At 46.9% G+C, this 18274-nt stretch overlaps 1 protein-coding gene across 5 annotated transcripts in view; it reads right to left on the bottom strand.

Moving 5' to 3' along the window:
- Nucleotides 1-18274, bottom strand: part of LOC147613869 (phosphoglycerate mutase-like protein) — a 49083-nt gene that overhangs the window by 13472 nt on the left and 17337 nt on the right. For all 5 annotated transcript variants that reach the window (XM_086781847.1, XM_086781848.1, XM_086781846.1 and 2 more), the window contains 8 exons: nucleotides 15694-15758; nucleotides 15475-15582; nucleotides 15311-15390; nucleotides 15059-15221; nucleotides 13237-13311; nucleotides 13050-13138; nucleotides 12820-12939; nucleotides 12523-12567 (listed from right to left, as the gene is read on the bottom strand). In XM_086781847.1, coding sequence (XP_086637973.1) covers nucleotides 12523-12567; nucleotides 12820-12939; nucleotides 13050-13138; nucleotides 13237-13311; nucleotides 15059-15221; nucleotides 15311-15390; nucleotides 15475-15582; nucleotides 15694-15756 — 743 coding nt within the window. In that variant the 5' untranslated portion in view covers nucleotides 15757-15758. The remainder of the gene's footprint in view (nucleotides 1-12522; nucleotides 12568-12819; nucleotides 12940-13049; nucleotides 13139-13236; nucleotides 13312-15058; nucleotides 15222-15310; nucleotides 15391-15474; nucleotides 15583-15693; nucleotides 15759-18274) is intronic.

Here is an 18274-nt window from a genome sequence, read left to right on the forward strand (position 1 = left end):
AGCCACACTGTCCTCTTGCTTGTTCCTTCAGAACCTACAGCAAAAGTCTAAAACCAAATGGAAACACGTTACCTGTGTTAGCCAAAAACAAAACCATGCATCATTCTACATATGACAAACATATGCATGACACACATGCATTCGCAAACAATATGCTCCTCAAAATGCTCTACCTACTCCAAAGTAACAGTCTAAGGGCTGCTCGCAAGCCTTACGCCCATGGGCATCCCGCAGGACCCACGACTGATGGTAAAACATGAGCATATGAAAGCACTCAATGCATCCAAACACTACATCTACAAAGTACTTTCCCACATATGTCTCATGGCCATCCCGCAGGAGTTACACCCAATGGTGCATCCATGACATAATAAAGCACTTGATGCATCATACCAACATACATGCAGCACATGACACAATGCAGAGTATTTCCTGTGCGAGTGTTTGTTTCACCGCCCTTTGGGTTTCTGAAGGCCGGTTTACAAGGTTCCGTTGCCAACAACAGCATACATCTAGTTACCTGTTCCCTCATGAAACATCTGGCAACATAGAGATGCCCCTAACTATAGTTCCCACTGTTCCTTTCTAGCAAGAGAAAACAATCTGCTCCATGAGCACGCAGCCATGCAAGCTTGCTTCACTCCCATGCCAAGAAACATAACCACATGACCTGTACTTGTAGCCAGAAACCCAAGTACATTGCTGAATTTGCAGCCAAGCAAAAACAGCCCATAAACTGTCCCAAAACAGTCCTGAATCCAAGGCAAAGAGAAGCTGAAAGTTCCATCAGTTGAACGCCATCGACATGATGTCTATGTTCATGAATATCCAGTCTCTGTCCACCTTTGTATCAAGAAAAACCAACCCTTGTCTACTCTTCAGCAGAGGGAGAGAGAGAGAGAGAGAGAGAGAGAGAGAGAGAGAGAAAAGAGAGCATGTGCCACACCTTCCGCCCTTCTACTATTTCTCCTGCAACTTGCCACCCTCTGGAAGAGATCTTGTCGGCCAACAGTCCTGACCACATGGAATCCAAAGCTGTACTTTTCTGCAGACCAGCCAGCCGCCTTGTACCTGCAGTTCAGCCCACATGCATCATCCATGCAGCCGACTAGGCCCTGCAGTCCAGACCCTTGCGCATAAAAAAGAACATGCGCTGCTCTGTCCAGCGCTGCCTGTACACGCCTGCAGCAGAACTGTCCAGCACCAGATTCTGTCCTGTCCGTACAGCTGTCCGTACAGTCGTACAAACCAGCATGAACTCTCCTGTGTGCAGCCGACATGTATCTTCAGGCGACCAGCCCTCTCAGTGAAAAAGCACACCTCCACAAGAGTTAGGCGCCTCCTTTTCCTGGCAGCCCCTCCTTTTCCCCAAAAAGCACACGTGGCCCCAAAATAGCTTATGGGCCACGTTTTCTTCATAAATGGCATTAAAAATTACTTTAAAGGTTTTTAAAACCTTTTAAGTTAAAATTCCTTTGCCCCCTTTCACACATGGGCTTCCATCTTCACTCCCACCTGATGCCATTCACACTGTCCACCATGTCCCCGTGCACATCTGCATCTTGTCCAGAGAAAAACACAGGGTCGTAACAGCGGCCGCCGGGGGGGGGGGGGGGGGGGGGGGGGGGGCGCCTGGAGGCTCAGGAGGGAGAGCCCTCATCGGTGAGGCCGCAATGGTCATCTCCACCGGCTCTGATAAACGATGAATCAGGTGACGAACGAAACTCACTAGCCGTCTCCTCTCTAGACCAAGGGCTGCAGGGGGCCAATGGGAATGCTCTGGAGAGGCGGAGGGGGGAGGCGGGAGGGATGGAGGGATGGAGGGCACAAAAGAAGAGGAAGGGGCAGATGGAGCGTGGGTAAAGTCGGAGGTGGGGGAGGGGGGGGGAGGAGGCGAGGGGGAGCGGAAAGGCGGAGAGGCTGGAGAGGGAGGCTCTTGAGAGGCGTCCATCGGAGAGGGAGGTTGCTGGGGAAGGCTCGATAGGGGAGGGTGGGATCATCCGGCCCCACTGGGCACTGAGGGTCAGAAGAGGAGTCACGACGAGGAATTGGCCGCCACATCCGCCGGGGGGGGGGGGGGGGGGGGCTCTCACTGTGACTAGAGGGGGCCCACCGTCTGCGGGCGGGTGCTGTGATAAGTGCTCGTAACAGTTCTCTGACAAACCCGAATCCTCCTGCATGCTGCCAGCCTGGCATGCACGGCGGCGACGCTCAGCTCTTGCGCTCGACTGGTGATCCAGGTAGGGGCCATAGTAGTTAGGAAACGCGTTTCCTACAGGTAAGGAAATGAGGAAACATTTCCTTGTAGGAAACGCATTTTTTTCAAGCAAAAGTTTTTGACTTTTTTTTTGCCCCAAATCTAACGTTGAAATCTGTGCGACTCTTCTGATAAAGTTTATTCTGGTTTCCGTGTGCCGCTTTCCCTCATCAAGGCTGATTTATTAAGAATTGTTTATGGGCATTGGGCCATGACTGTTGATTCATCATGATTCATGTGACATGAACACTTCAAATTTATAAGTTTTAACCTATGTAGTGTCATGTATGGGTTTTTTTTTTTTTTTGTGGCATGGAATACTGGATGATTGGATCATGGATCATGGATCATGGATCATGGATAGTGGACCATGGTCTTTGAATCATGATCATTTGACATTGATGATGGATAATTACATGGTTTTTGTTATTTGTGATTCAAAGACTGTAGGCTTCAAATTGATGTTTCCATGTATTCTATGCATTTAGTGATATTTTTACATATTTTATACAATATATATTTGATATTTTGTACATGCAAAAACTTGAAGGTAGGAAACTTGTAGGAAACTTTGGGCTGATTTTAGGAAACCCGTTTGAAACACATTTGAAACTTTTAGGAAACCCGTTTCAAACAACCCCCTAACTACTATGGTGGGGGCCAACCGTCCGCCACTCTCAGGCTGATGGGTCATCCATGGATGGTACCTAGTGCTCCGCTACCTGGGAACCTGCTCCTCCCTCAGCCCCCCCCCTGGTGTGGATCTGAGCTGGAAGGAGAAGGGGGAACCACCGGGGGCGGTCTCCTAGACTAATGCCGAGTGCAAGCTCTAGCGCTACCTGGGAACCTGCTCCTCCCTCAGCCCCCCCCTGGTGTGGATCTGAGCTGGAAGGAGAAGGGGGAACCACCGGGGGCGGTCTCCTAGACTAATGCCGAGTGCAAGCTCTAGCCAGATGACCCATCTGCCTGCAAATGAAACATAGGCCTAGAAGGCCGGAATACTCCACTCTCTGCATAATGGGGTCGCCCTAAAGGTTGGGAATAGATATCATGTGAGGCACAGAATCCAGCGAGGCAACACAGATGCGGAGAGATGGAATCTCGATTGCTCATGCGAGGGCCGAGGCAACAATTGGGGGGGGGGGGGACGGGGGATTCCATCACTCTCCCGATGGCACCACCAATCATTGGGAGAAGAGAAAGGTATTCCTTCCTAAGGCCTCGAAAGCAAACTGTCGTGAGAAAGCTTGAAACTCCAGCTAGAGGGTTAGATGTCGCATCGAAGCCGTGCTGCCACCATGCAAAGACGGCTTGGGCCGTACACAATGCAACAAGGCTCATCTGCATGACAAGGTTAGACGCCGTTGGTGAACCAAACTCAACCTAGTAGTAGCCATGCTCCAATGTATCAATATCTATGATCTTTGCAGGCACACCTAGGAGGCTAGCCTAAAGATCTTTGAGTTGGCCACGAGTGGGGCGGCCACCGACAATCTTGCAAACCAGAGTGGAGGCCTCTAGCGATGTGACAATCGTAGCAAGAGGCTGCAAGTCCACTTTAGAAAACGAATGGCAGGTAACGGCGGCCTCAGTCGGGGGAGACAAAGCGGCTGCCATGGAGTCATCCTGGGGCTGAAGACCAAAAGAGGCCGAAACTTGCCGGAATTAGAGAAACGCCCACAAGCTGAGGGTACTATCGACGACAAAGGAAGAAAGGGGGTGACAAAACAAGCGGTAAGAACCCTAGCGGGGGGGGGGGGGGGCGCTGGCAGGTGAAAAAGGGGGGGGAGGGGTGAAGAAAAGCAAGGGGCGCAAACTACATTGGCGGGCAGGGGGGATCAAGAGGGAGGGGAGGCTCAGGCGGAAACCGCGGAGGTCACAGGCGGGAAAGGGGGCGGGGGGGGGGGGGGGGGTGAGGGGAGGGGAGGCGGGGGCAGCGGCAGCGGCAGGGAGAAGGTGGAGAACAAGGGGGGAGGAGGTGAAGAAGAAACAGGGGAGGGGGGGAGGGCTGGGCACAAGCAAGAAGGGAGGGAGGAGAAAGCCAGGCAGGGGGGCAGGAAGAGGGCCGGGGGGGGGGGGGGGGGGGGGGCGCTTGCGAAACGACTGGACGCAGGCGAAGGTGGGACAAGAGGCGAGGGGCAGCGGGGGGCGGGAGCACGAGAGACGGAGAAGCAAGGGGGGCAGTGGGAGCGATAGGGATAAGGCAGCGGGGGAGCGCTACGCCCAGAGGGCAGGGGCGCAGTCGGGCAGAAAAACGCAGGGCGTTGGGGGGGGGGGGACGCTTTCGCTACCGTGTGTGCGTGTGTCGTCCAAGTTCTTGTTTAGCTTCTGTAAGTCTCTTTTATCGGCAGCATTGTTCTCCAGATGGGACAACCCGGTCTCCACTGATTTGGACATGGTGGGAGGTGAGAGAGAGAATGAGAGAAGATTATGTTGCTGCCTTGGGGGCCTGAGCAAGGGAAGCTGGGTGGGCATAGGGAGGCAGAGGGGCAGGACATGCTGCTGCATAGCAAACATAGCTGTGCGCGATGCGCGAGTAGAGCCTAGCGGCAGAGGCTCACACCATGTTGGGTGAGAGAGAGGGAGGTGCAGGGGCAGGGGCAGGGGCAGGGGCAGAGACGCGCTGCGGCAGCGCATGTGCACAGGTAGAACAGAATGGGGCGCCCCACGCCTGTGCACACAACACAGACAGGATGGCGCGCGAAAGGAAGGTAGAGGGGCAGGGACGCGTACAGCGCGTCCAAAGCAAGGCAGCACCTGTGCACGGGCAGAACAGAACGGGGCACCTTTTCGCACGGCACGGACAAGGCGGCACACGAGCAGGGCAGCGCGACGCAGGAGCAGACAAAACGGGCGCCCGTGTGCAGCACGCGAGCAGAGCCTAGGGGAAAAGGCTCACACCATGTCAGGTCCAAGAGAAAGAAAGTTATATTAACGTGTTGTTGGGTGATGGTCGTAGTCTAGGATGCCTGGGCCAAGATTTTCAGATGGCTTATTGACAGCCAGTGGTGCTGACTACTGGAGCCAGGTACACGGATTGGGTTGTGAACATGGTGGTATCTTTCATCCTTGACTTTGCATGGATTAGATTGACCCTCAAGTTGACCTAAGGTTTGACCTTGGCGTTCAGAGGGATATTCGATTGTGGGTTGTACGGAGGAAAGTTGCCCATTTCACCTATGATCATGCTTAACAAGGGTTTTATGTGGGGTGTGCCCTGGTGATATGGGACGCGAGAGTGTATTCTCATGTAGACAGACGGATCTCCTAAGGCGTCGCGGGTTTCTTGTCTGGGACACTCTATGCTTTGGCATAGTTAACCTTTGGTAATTGTGAGGAGCAGTGCTAGTCTATGACTCGTGAGTGACAACAGGGGACTTTCTTGGTTGTCTAAGCGTTGGCATATCACTCATAGGGTGACAGGTTTTACAATTCATCACACTCTCTCATGATGGCCAAACAAAATTGTTGCATCGAAATTATACATGAGAGAGATGAGAAGTTTGAAACTTCTCGGTGTTAGACTGAATGTCTAGACCAATTGACGGTTGTACCATTTGATACTCCAAGGTGAACGCAGTTCCACGGGGTTGTTTTGATTGCACCACTTTGGAATCATGTGGATTTCGATGTGTTGTAACCCATGGACATGTTAGAGGTGGAATATGTTACAACCATTGTCCTTCAAGATCTTTGTTAACGGGATTGAGTGGACCATTGGTTCATCCCAATTTGGTGGGTGAAAGTGGTTGTTAGCCATATGTTGTCTTCAAGCTATTCGAGGACATGGGACATACGTAGAAGTTGATGTTGACTTTTATGCTTGCCCTAAAGTAGACGTGGGTCTTAGATGAGGATTGGACAGGGGAGATTCTGTACTAGAAGTACTTGGCACTAAGACTCGGTTGTACTACAATGGACTAGTGTTTGCAGACAACTAAGGCAAGATACCATTTGGTATGACAGTTGAGTTGTGCTATGGTCTGTGCTAGGGTTGTTAAGGTAGAGCTTGTTGCACTTGAAGACCGGATGTCCTATTGGGATTCAACTCTTGGATGACAGTTGAATTGACAGTACGCAATTGGATCTTTGCAGCACGGTCTACAAAGGAGTCTTACACTGGGCTAGGTAAGAGGCAGTAGACTTGAGTAGATGCTATGGACGGATGCCAAATCCGAGGATTCGCTTACATAGGCTTGTCTCCTTACACATTCAGGAGGATGTGAATTGGATAGGAGGGAAGTATGTTACGTCTCAACAAGCCTAGGATTAGAACTACGGGCGTGTGCCAAACCAAGATTAGGGTTAAGGCTTAGCTCAGGCATGGGACCTGGAGGGTTCACACGTGTACTAAGGGTGCTAGCAAGATGAGGTCTAGATTGGCTAAGAGCTTATAATTAATAGCCTACGTCTATAATGGCTAAAAGCTTATAAATAAAGCAAGAAATCTAATAAATAAAGCAAGGGCCAATAATAGCTGAATTATTACTATATAAAGTGACCTTGCGGTCACTTATTACGGATTAGAGTTAAGGCTTAGCTGGGGCGTGGGGACCTGGAGGGTTCACACGTGGACTAAAGGTGCTAGCAAGATGAGGTCTAGATTGGCTAAGAGCTTATAATTAATAGCCTCCAGCTAATAATGGCTAAAAGCTTATAAATAAGCAAGAACGCTAATAAATAAAGCAAGGGCCAATAATAGCTCGATTATTACTATACAAGTGACCTTGCAGTCACTTATTAGACACAAAAGGTCAAGTAGTCACGCGGTGGCCCGGGCTATCAAGGAAGTGTGCAAGATCTCGTGGCCATGGAGCTGCAAGGTGGGTGGTTCAGCCTAGTGGTATGGGATGCTAGGTTGGGGCCATCGGTATTGAGCATGCTCGCGGTGATTAGACCTCAGGCTCGAGGGTGGTTCGTAGAATTGAACCTACATGAGTCGCTAGCCAAAATGCATCATGATCATCCCATGCGTACAACCTCATCACGTCTATAAAACCTCATTACGGTTCTAGATTAGATAATCCTTGGACGTGTTATGTGGAGACCAGCTTTCCCTACACACATGCTCCTCAGTCAGTTTACCGATGGGCTCTCATCCTCAAAATGGGTGGTATGATGAGAAACACAAAGTCACACCGCCTCCTATGTGAGAACGGACATGGATTCATCTGAGACATGAAATGCAAAAAAAAAAAAAAAAACAATCGACTCATTCGTAGGAAGAAGCATAAGTTTCTTGCTAGACGAGAACAAAAGTTATACCAGCTCTTCTTGAGCGAGGATAACTCAGACGCATGAGCATTCTACAAGAGAAAAGAACCCCACACCTATCGTAGATACTAGCCTTTGCAAGGCCTATGCACATTTCCAAGAGCCCCATACTAAGTTGGTTCCTTGACACTTTAGCACGACCAACAACTATGTATGGTGCAACCTTCTAGGGACCAAGGGCCTAGGAAAGGATCAACGGAGGAGCATAGAGAGCTACAAGCGATATTGTCATGCATGATGTTTGGCTAGTGACTCTCCTCCCAACCATATGTCTTGTTTCGGAACCACCACCAAGCCTGAGGTCCAAGTTGCCACCATGAGTCAAAAAATCCCTTTAGATCGTGCTTTCAAGAACTTTGGCTTGAAGGAGAGTTGCTGGCCAAATTCTATTGCAATCATCGGCATAAGATCAAACACGAGCTTTCCTAACCTAATAGGGTTTCTAGGTATGTGGAATTAACACCACCACCACCACCACCACCTATTGGTGGCTGATCACTCACCAATTCATGCACATCCTTGCTACCCATCCTTGAACCCCACTTCTCCACTTTCACCTAGATTCAATTCCACCACGACCATGACCTTGTCTGTGAGGACCATCTATACCGCTGCCTCCCCGATGTTGATATCCCATCATCCATCTCCACCTTCATCAAAGCTCTCTTCCAATTTCCAACATCCATGAATGAGCCCATGTTAGTTTCTCACCCAACAGGGAGATATCCTCTTGTTAAACGACCATCAATTTCACCTTCTACATTTTTTCATTTCTCTCAAGTTATAGAGACGATTTCAAAATGTTTACAAGGATCAAGCTCATCAACCCTTGTTAACATGCCAAGTGGGCATGGATGAGGACTAGTAGCTCTTTGAATTATGTATCTTTAACCTTTGTTAAAACTTTGTTAAAAGGGGTTGAGAATGCAATCAATTTCAAGTTCAAAATGTTGCCAAGGATCAAACTGATCATGGTTGAGATGTGGTTTTAGGAACCAAAAATGTATTTGAGAGTGAGTTTCCAAATTTTAAATGATTCAAGGAGCAGATGGCTTAAGGAATCTTGGTATTGTTCATGGAACTCATTTATCCAAGGAACCCACGTGTTAGTTCAAAAAGGCAAGAGAGCTAGAGAAACTAAGTACTAGCAAAGTTAATAATTCACATGCTAGTTCAAAAAGGCAAGAAAGCTAGAGAAACTAAGTACTAGCACATTTAATAATTTATGTTAGAAGTGGAGAGATAAGGTAGAGAGAATGAAGATAGTCGTGCAGAGAGAAAAAGTGAAGATTTGCACGACTCAAAAAAGCTTAATTATTACATTATATAGAGCAAGAGGCCATCTACCTCTTTGGCCTTACTTTAAATGCATACTTATATGCTCTAAGAGTGGGTTTACACACACACATATGAGACTCCAAATCCCAACAAACTCCCCTTCGGAGCAAAGGTGGAGATGTTTGAGAAACCTTCAATAGTCATAGCGGTTTGAACAACACCAAATGAGACACAACAACACCAACACCTGAACTCTCATGCCAAACCTGACATAAAAGCTTGACCACGTATGACATCCTACATCAGTCTACCCAAAACAGCCCACCCTTGCTCTAAGCACGGGTATGATGAGAATGATGGAGCCTCTTATAAAAATAAGGCATTACAAAAGGAAAAACACACACATGGATTATTTAATTCAATTTTTGAGGGACTTCTCGAGCAAAGAACCCTTGACTCACACACATAGGCAACCTAGAAGGCACAATTGTAATCTTCCTCTTCAAGAGAAAGATTTGTCATCACTATGAGGGCTTTGTCTTTTGTTGCCGTAGATGTTTATGCTTCCTCTTCATTATTACCTCCTACTACCAGATTTGCATGTATTTGTGCTTGATCTCTGATCAACTTTTTGAAGCACCTTTCTTCCTTATGTCCAAGATTTTGCAGCACCTCATTGTTTGGCCTTGTTTCTTCCCCTTCTAGTTGACAGCCATAGCATTGTTGAGGCAAAGAACCCTTGACTCACACACATAGGCAACCTAGAAGGCACAGTCCTCTTCAAGAGAAAGATTTGTCATCAGTATGAGAGTTTAGTCTTTTGTTGCTGTAGAGATGTTTATGCTTCCTCTTCATTATCACCTCCTACTACCAGATTTGCGTGTATCTATGCTTGATCCTTGACCAACTTTTTGAAGCACTTTTCTTCCTGATGTCCAAGCTTTTTGCAATATCACCTGATTTTTTGGCCTTGTTTCTTCCCCTTCTAGTTCACAGCCATAGCATTGTCGGGGTTGAATGCTTTTTCGGCTTGCTGCTTAAGCAAGCCACATGTCTTCTTCTTTAAGTGCAGCAGTCATGTCTTCAAAAGGTATCTCTTGAACCACTCAAAGATAGGTCATAATCTCAGAGTGACATGCTGCTTAAGCCGCATGTCTTCTTCTTTAAGTGCAGCAGTCATGTCTTCAAAAGGTATCTCTCAAGCCACTCAAAGATAGGTCATAATCTCAGAGTACTTGAGACATTTTCTATGATAGATAGGACTGTCTTCTTATCATCATCCACATTTACTCCCAAAGTAGAGAGTTGTTGTATATTAGAACCAAGACTACTTCAGTGTTTTCCCAAAGCATCAGACTCATTCATTTTTAGACCAAAAAACTTCTGCTTCAAAAAGACTTTGGAATTGATCCTTTTTTGCCGAAAAGATTTTCTACTTATCCCATACCTCTTTGGAGCTTTTGTAAAAGTCTACATGATGGATAAGATTGTCAGATAAGCTGAGCCCAATAAGTGTCATTTCCCTGTCGTTCCGGTCCTCCCAAGTACGGATCTTCTCAGAACTTTGGTCGTCTCCGAGCTTCTTGTCTTTGCCATTGACCACATTCCAAACACCATCTCTCTTTAAGACAAGATGTGTCTTCGTCTGCCATGTCAGGAAATTCCTTCTATTGAATTTCTCCATTGTGAATCCGCTCCTATTTGACTTCATGGAGGTCACTGATGCAAGCAAAGCCATGTTTGCTGATGGAAGCTCTGTTGGATGTGGACTGCCACGTGGCTGTTGATGTGGCAGCAGCATGAGCTAGTGCGGCAGTTGCATGTTTGCAGCAGGTGTTGCTTAGGCGGTGGCTGATGATGGGCAGCTCGACAAGCGGCAGCGCTAGCACTGACAAGGCACTGCATCGGAACTAACGGGCAGTGGATCTGGGCGGCGCAATAAGAGGCGGGCGACACTAGCGGAGATGGGCAGCGGCAAAGGCAATAGAGGCAGCAACGGAAGCAGCAACAGAGGCAGCAAGCGACATGGCTGTGGCAGTGAAGGCGGGAGGAGAGGGAGAGTGTGAGGATGGTGGCCAAAGCGACCGCAGAGGCAGGGGGCGAGGCCAGCTGAGTTAGCAGGCTGTGATACCATGTTAGAAGTGGGGAGATAAGGTAGAGAAAGAAAGATATATAAAGAGTCTACTAAAGATACAATGGGCCTATGAGACCAAAGTGAAACAATAATGTCCATGGCATATCTCATCATGAAACGGAAAATAAAATAGAACAAATCACTTTGGTAGTCGTGGACAGAGAAAGAGTGAGGATTTTGCACAACTCAAAAAAGCTTAATTATTACTGATGTGATGGCTACATTATATCGGGCAAGGGGCCATTTGACCTTACTTTAAATGCACACTTATCTACTCTCCTAAGAGTGGGTTCATACGCACATTGGGGCACACACATTCCACCGCCTTCCTTGTGCAGATCATCAACAGGGCCTTGTGTGAAGCTTTCCCCTCTCCTTGCAAAGAGGAAAAGGCAGAGAACACCAACACAGGCAAGCTTTAGGAGGAACTATTCAACATTGGATCATATGTTTACCCTCAGGGCCATCATTGAGGAGGCAGGGCACACTGGCAACAGGTTTATTGTGTGAAGCCTCCCCTCTCCTTGCAAAGAGGCAAAGGCAAAGAGCACCAAGACAGGCAAGCTTTGGGAGGAACTATTCAACATTGGATCACATCTTTACCCACAAGGCCGTCATTGAGGAGGCTGGGCACACCGGCAAGAGGTTTATTGTTGCTTTGTGAATTTCTCCAAAGCTTTTGACTCGATCCGAGATCACAACTGCTCGGGCGTTTACAAGAGCTCCATTTTGCACCTAGGATGATCTTGGGAGTGATGGCACTATATGAGTCCATGACCAGTGGGGTTCAAGCACCTGGGGACCTTTCCAAAGAGATAGCACTATTGGGGTCAAACAAGGGTCACTAGGGATGGTTTCATTGAGAGGCCCAGTTATCTCCACATACACATCACACCATGAGGGTCACCATTGGTTAGTTGAGGGTGTCATCACAGCGCCATTGGATTGAGACGGGAGAGCAGACGGCACCACACAAGACATAGGCGTATGCTAGCTATGTAGTAGTGTAGGAAGATCAAGTCACGTTACTTAGATGCCCAATTTACTATGAGAGCCCCAGCTAGTGTCAGCCTGTATGAGGGTCATCGGGACACATGGACCAGCACAGAGCTAGAGGTCCCCATGGAGTGAGCACCCCCAAGACCCACAGCACGCTGGCACCACCCAGCCAGCGAGTCCTCTGTGAGAGAGAAAGAAAGTTATATTAAATGTCTTCAAAAGACCCAATGGGTGACGGGTCTATGAGACCAAAAGTGATACAATAGTGCCCATGTAATCTCATCATGGTACAAAAGAAAACAAAGACTAGAGCTATGAGCTGGGAATGTCAAATCCGAGACATATGACACAAAATGGGATCATCGTCTTCATGAGAGAGAGAGAGAGAGCACAGCCCCTCCAAAAAGCCAGATGTCCCCCTCCACTCACCAGCTCCAAATCCAGTCAGTGACATAGAGAGGCAGGCCCACAGGTGGTGGATATTAAGGCCAGATTAGGCCAAGGTTACATACAAATATGTATGCAAAGACCACAAAGTACACCAATGTAATACAGCAGCAAATTTAAGAAGATTTCTTACCTTTGATTGACAAGAACAATACTTCGCATCTCACAATTGCTAAATCTGAAATAAAATAAATGAGTTAGGTTGTGTGATGTGGCCTAAATATCTATATGTATTTATATAAGCATAATATGTATATGTGCATACACACACATTCTTGTCTTTTCGTTTTTGTAAAACCATATGTACACAGGCACACACACACACACACACACAAACAAATTTGCAAAATGATTAAGAAAGGAAATTGTACAAATTATATATGAAATATAGGATACCATTCAAGAGCATAAATTCAATCATGATTATTACCCTTTTCTCAGTTCTTTCCGGATAGGTGCTGAACAGTCTTCTCCAAAAATGCTTAATAAATGGGTAAGAAAGCCACTATGAGACACTACTACAATCTCTCTCTCTTTTCGCCTTGAAAGCCTGCGAAGACCACGAACAAACCAATTGACACACATCCCATCCTTCATTATCTACATTGACTGGCCTTGAATAAGCAATATTCTTGCAATTGAATACCATCATGGACCCACCATTCAAGGAAAATTTTGCCACGTTCTTTAAGTTCTAAATCCGTCTCTCGTATATCTGGTTTCCACAAAGTGTCCTCGTCTCTCTCTACCTGGCCATAGTTTTCAAGCAGAGCTTAGCACAACCTTTTTCACAAATGGAAAAAAGGGGGGAAAAGTTGGGGGGAGAGTGTTTGAGTAGTGAGTTCACCTCCGAAAAATCAATGCAAGGAAAAATAGTGCGATATGTGCTTATGGATTGTCGTTTGTCACAAGGGTGTACTCCCTGTAAACAGATCAGGAAAGTGTTAGTACTGCTCTTCTTAAGTCCCTACAAAAGATGCCAAAATCTAAAAATTTGAGCTACATCCTCTTTTCCTTTGAAGCTTTTTCAGACCTAATTCGATTGAGAACTCAAATTACAACTCAGCATATATAGAATAGCTGAATGGTTTTGAACTTTAGTATAAGGTTAATATTGATTGTCAACTTGTAAACCTGCAGTTATGTCCATCAGTTTTGAAAACTCATAAGCCTACAAGATGTATCTCGTGGGCCCCTCAAAGTTTGCTACTTATACGTATGTAAAAAAGTTGAGGCAAGACGTCCCGTGAGACCAATGATGATGCAATTTGTTGGTCAATTTTTTTACTGCAACAAGAGGGACCATATCTAGAATGAGTGCAAGAAGAAATAGGCAGTAGGCAGATGCCAAGAACGGTAGTTTGAAGGCCAAAGAAAAGTCATGCAACAATGTCAAGGTTGAATCAGAACTGTCTGTAGCAATCGAAGAAGTTTGTACACAAGCAGTCCATTGACCTAGACATGATGGATCGTGGATCATATGCAGTGAAGCATCAAGACACATGACCAGTCAAAAAGATTGGTATTCCTCCCTCCAACCAGTGGGAGATGACATCATGTTAGCAAGGGGAAACGACGCAAAATGCCCTGCCAAAGAGAAAAGCACAATTTCAAAGCAATAATCTGCCAAAAGATGGTATTACTAAATATTCTCTATATACCAGAAATCAAGAGAAGCCTATTGACTGTATCAGTCATCACGGACCAAGAATTGCAGGTTCATTTCCATCAAGACGCACAAGGTGTAACCTCTACGAGCTTTTCGACTTATGCTACTCAAGACGATGTGGGCACAAGCACGGTGAGGCATGAAATATTTAGTCATCTCACTGTTTCTCTCTTGAATGAAATGCAGAAGTTCGGCTTGTGGAACACCTACCAGCTTTTCCAGAGTTGTCAAATATATGTGAAGCTTGCTTGATGGGCAGGCAGCAAATCGGCAATTATTTCTGCAAAAGAACAACTTTGGAGCCAGGTCTCCTCTTCAACTTGTCCACATTGACCCCTCTCGTAAGATCAACACCATTACTTTCAGTGGTCAACAAAGAAGACTCCCTTCGAGGTGGTATATGGTCATTCGATCATTAACCCGATGATTGACCATAGCTCTCAAGACTTCCACAGGGAACTACGTTGCAAATCAAGTGGTTCGGGACTTGGTCCTAGAAGGAGAACGCTATCTCATACAATAGGGGGAGGGAGAGACAACCACACAGGTGGTCTATAGTGCCAATGGGGCTCACCACCACTGTTAATTGTGCCGCCAAATCCTCAGGAAGGCCTCTCGAAGCTTCCGTATGCGGTTTGGGTATGAATGATATCGAGCCGGATGCTCCAGATGGACTCCATTGGCGGGGTGAGGGTGCCATCGATGGCTGCTCCAAGCATGTGACCACTAGGCAGACAGACCATGGGGTTCCTTATCAAAGGCTGTCAGAGGTTCTTGCACCATCTCCAAAAGAGAGTACAAACCCTGAGAAATTATTACAAATGCATGCAAAAAGAAAAACCCCTAAACCTGTACATATGTCAATTAATATTTTTTAAGGCATAAACTGTTATTAAGCCTTTGCTCATATAAACTTTCTTTTCTTTTCCTTTGGGGGTTAAGCAAGGGATTGCTATTATGTGACTAGAGGACAAGCAAAATGACCAAAAATCAACCTCACCAGGTGCTCTCTACATAACTCCACCGCCATAAAAGGTGGACAACCTGAACAAGAAATAGCGAGATGTGCACTCCCACCACCATTTGCCACCATCAAAGGAGGTGATGGATCACCCTCAATAAATTGGGGTCCACCAAAAGCTCCTACTGCAGTCTGCATAGTCCTGGAAATTACATTGCAAGAAATCAAACTTCCTTTAAAGATATCCAAAAAAAAAAAAGTTAATTCCCAACATGTAACCAATCATGATACCTCATCAATGGAGAAGTGACAACCAGTTCAACCTTACTAGTGAGGTTGATGCTCTCCAAATGTCTACGCAGCTGATCTACCTGCACAAACTTTGACCCTATTTATTACAGAAGCTACAGCTCTCATGCCTATTCTGTTGCTTTTGATAAGCATCATTACATTACCTGCTTCCATCCTAACGGTGTAAGACTGGCATCTACAAAGTCATAGGACATATAAGCCCCGTAATCTTTGTCACCAGCAACATTATGATAGCCTTGTGCATGCCTAACCTGGTAGTTGAAGAAATATCTCAGTTTACCTTCCAATGTCCATGACATCTAGCAAATACTAGTCCTATGCAAGCATAGAAGTATACACCTTTCTCATAAGTAGACTCATACCAGATGTATTATTTTACAGTTTCGCAAAGAATGCACAGAGAGACTGCCCATGGCTCCAGCCATAGCTGGAACAAAACCAAAAACAAGATTCAAAAAGTGAAATAAGTGCCGCGATAACTAACTTCTACTTTATAGGGAGCGTTTTTTCACCCTTTTTTTTTGTTTAAATGATCTGGATTTTTGTACAAAACGTTTAGTAAAGGCGTGTCACATACAAAGTGCTTTTGGGACACATTTCATGAAACACTTGGCAACCATGGATATGAAGTGACTGATTAAGGACTATTTCAAAGAGTACCAAACACTCCTAGAGGCAACTTGAAAGCTTTTCAGCTAATGCCAGATCATCAAGGCACCTTCTGCATAGGGCTGAGAAGAAAATTAACGTATGCAGAGTGCGGGCCTGAGCAAAGTGGGCCGTAAAGAGTGAAAGCATTCAAACCTACAGCCGCGTATGTGGGATTTAACAACAAAAGCAAGCGTGTGGTGCAGGCAAGGCAGCACTTACACCCGAACATGAGGCTGAACCGAGGGAATATTCACTTGGAATTCCACCCTTTACCAGATAATGGGACAATACAGATAGTAAGAGGATACCTCAAGGGGAAGACCCTGAGCTAGAGGAGGGAATTGAGGGATAAGCCAATTACTCGAGGCTCAGAACCGGGCTGAATTTCTTCAAGTGGAAGAGAAGTTCAATATGATGGCTAGACTTTTGCATATGACTGGACTTGCAGACTTGAGCATAAGTAGGGGTGTATTGTATCTTCAGATACTTATTCCGTAACTTGTGCATACAAGGGGGAACACGGGGCCAGATTTATCCGATGAGGATTGGCAGCAAGTTGAGAGACCCCAAGTCATGGTGTTCTCCCATATGATCCGCAGCAAACCATCAGTCCAACACCAGATTGTCACGCCAGAGTTTGTTACAGCCCCAATGGTAATGGATGCACTCTTCCAGACAGTCACGTACCTCCATCACACCAGTCACATGGATCCCCACAAGTACCCGAGGCTTGCCCTAGAGTACTCGAGACAGCTAGCACTTGAGGACCACCCTGCAGTATGGTATGCCTTAGTTTCCACTTGGTTCTCAAGATATGGGCTCCGCATGGACCACCTCCCACCCTTTCAGTACAATTTGGACTCCCCTTTTCTCCAGCTCTCTCATGAGGACACCAACTGGGTTATCCGGTCAGATCTTCTCAACCTCAACACCCACTACACATGGATCAAACCTTCGGAGCTCCCACTGAAGATGCACTTCTACAAAGATCACTTCCTCACGCTCACTAAGGATGGATTCATCCAACAGCCCAGGCTAATTGAGTGTTCACATGTCCGATGCCATGCAGGTTGCCATTGGCCAAATATGGGTTTCATCCCACTACTTCCGAGTGGAGTTGAGCGGGTCTTCAGGGCCAAGAAGCTCATATAGAGACCCAGGGAAGAGAGGATCTACCGATCATGCCACACAAAGGTTGAAACAGAGGAGAATTACACATGTCGCTGCCCAGTATACCATAAGTTCTACAGGAGATTTCATTGTCTGTTCCTTAGGGATTTGGCCCACTTTCCAAGATCATTGACTTCCCGGACTGGCGTTGCCTAGGGCTCTTCTTACTCGAGCTCCACAAACACAGGGACACTTTCTTGAGAGAGCTTTGGCCCCAGCCACCGCAACTCCTCCCTCACCAGCCAACCATCACCAGCTTCTTCCGGACCCATAAGGAGGAGGACACCCATACAATTGATCCAATGGGCCCACCTTGGGCTACTCCGGACCCACCTTGCCCAAGAGGAGTTACCTCAGACCGAGCCTCCGCATTCCAACGTGCCCGATGCCCCCACCCCCCTAGACGTCGGCCACAATCCCCTCATCAACTCCAAATCTAGGACATGTTCCACCACCATCAAGCTACCTTTCCATGTGACGTAGCTAAGGGAGAGTCACATGGAATATAGAACGGGCGTGGGAACGAAGCCCAATTTTGGAAGGGGAAACGGGGACGTTTGGACTCGGAACGGGAACAACACGTCATCATGAAAGAGAGAGAGAGAGAGAGAGAGAGAAAGAAAGAAAGAAAGTTATATTAACGTCCACGGGAGGCCGAATCCGACCTATGGGACAGATCAGGTACATCCATTTACATTCCACTCTGGGTATCGATGCCAAAGAGGCATAAAATTGAAAAAAAAATAACTCAAAATGAACTCTAAAGAGTAGAGTGAGGGAGTTGAGAGAAAGAGATTGCAAGATAGAAAATGTGGACATTCCGTAACTTCATAGCTATAAAAATGAGAGGTCATGACATTCCATTCCATTCGCGGCGAGCTTATGAGGAGGCTCAGTACTGGGACACATATCACATGCTCATGAGCAAAGATGCTGCTGATGCTTGGAGGAGACTCAGAGAGCCCCGTCCTCAGCAACCGCGGTATATGGATGTATACATGCGCCACAGCTCTCGCGTTGCTATTGGACAGCTACGAGTCTCATCACATCAGCTGGAGATAGAGGCTGGGAGAGCGGCACAGGTTCCCAGAGCCGAGCGGATATGCAGATTGTGCCGCGAGG

Source organism: Cibotium barometz, chromosome 43 (assembly GCF_041138505.1).
Source record: "Cibotium barometz isolate CiBa-2024 chromosome 43, ASM4113850v1, whole genome shotgun sequence".
NCBI classification, from domain to species: Eukaryota; Viridiplantae; Streptophyta; class Polypodiopsida; order Cyatheales; family Cibotiaceae; genus Cibotium; species Cibotium barometz.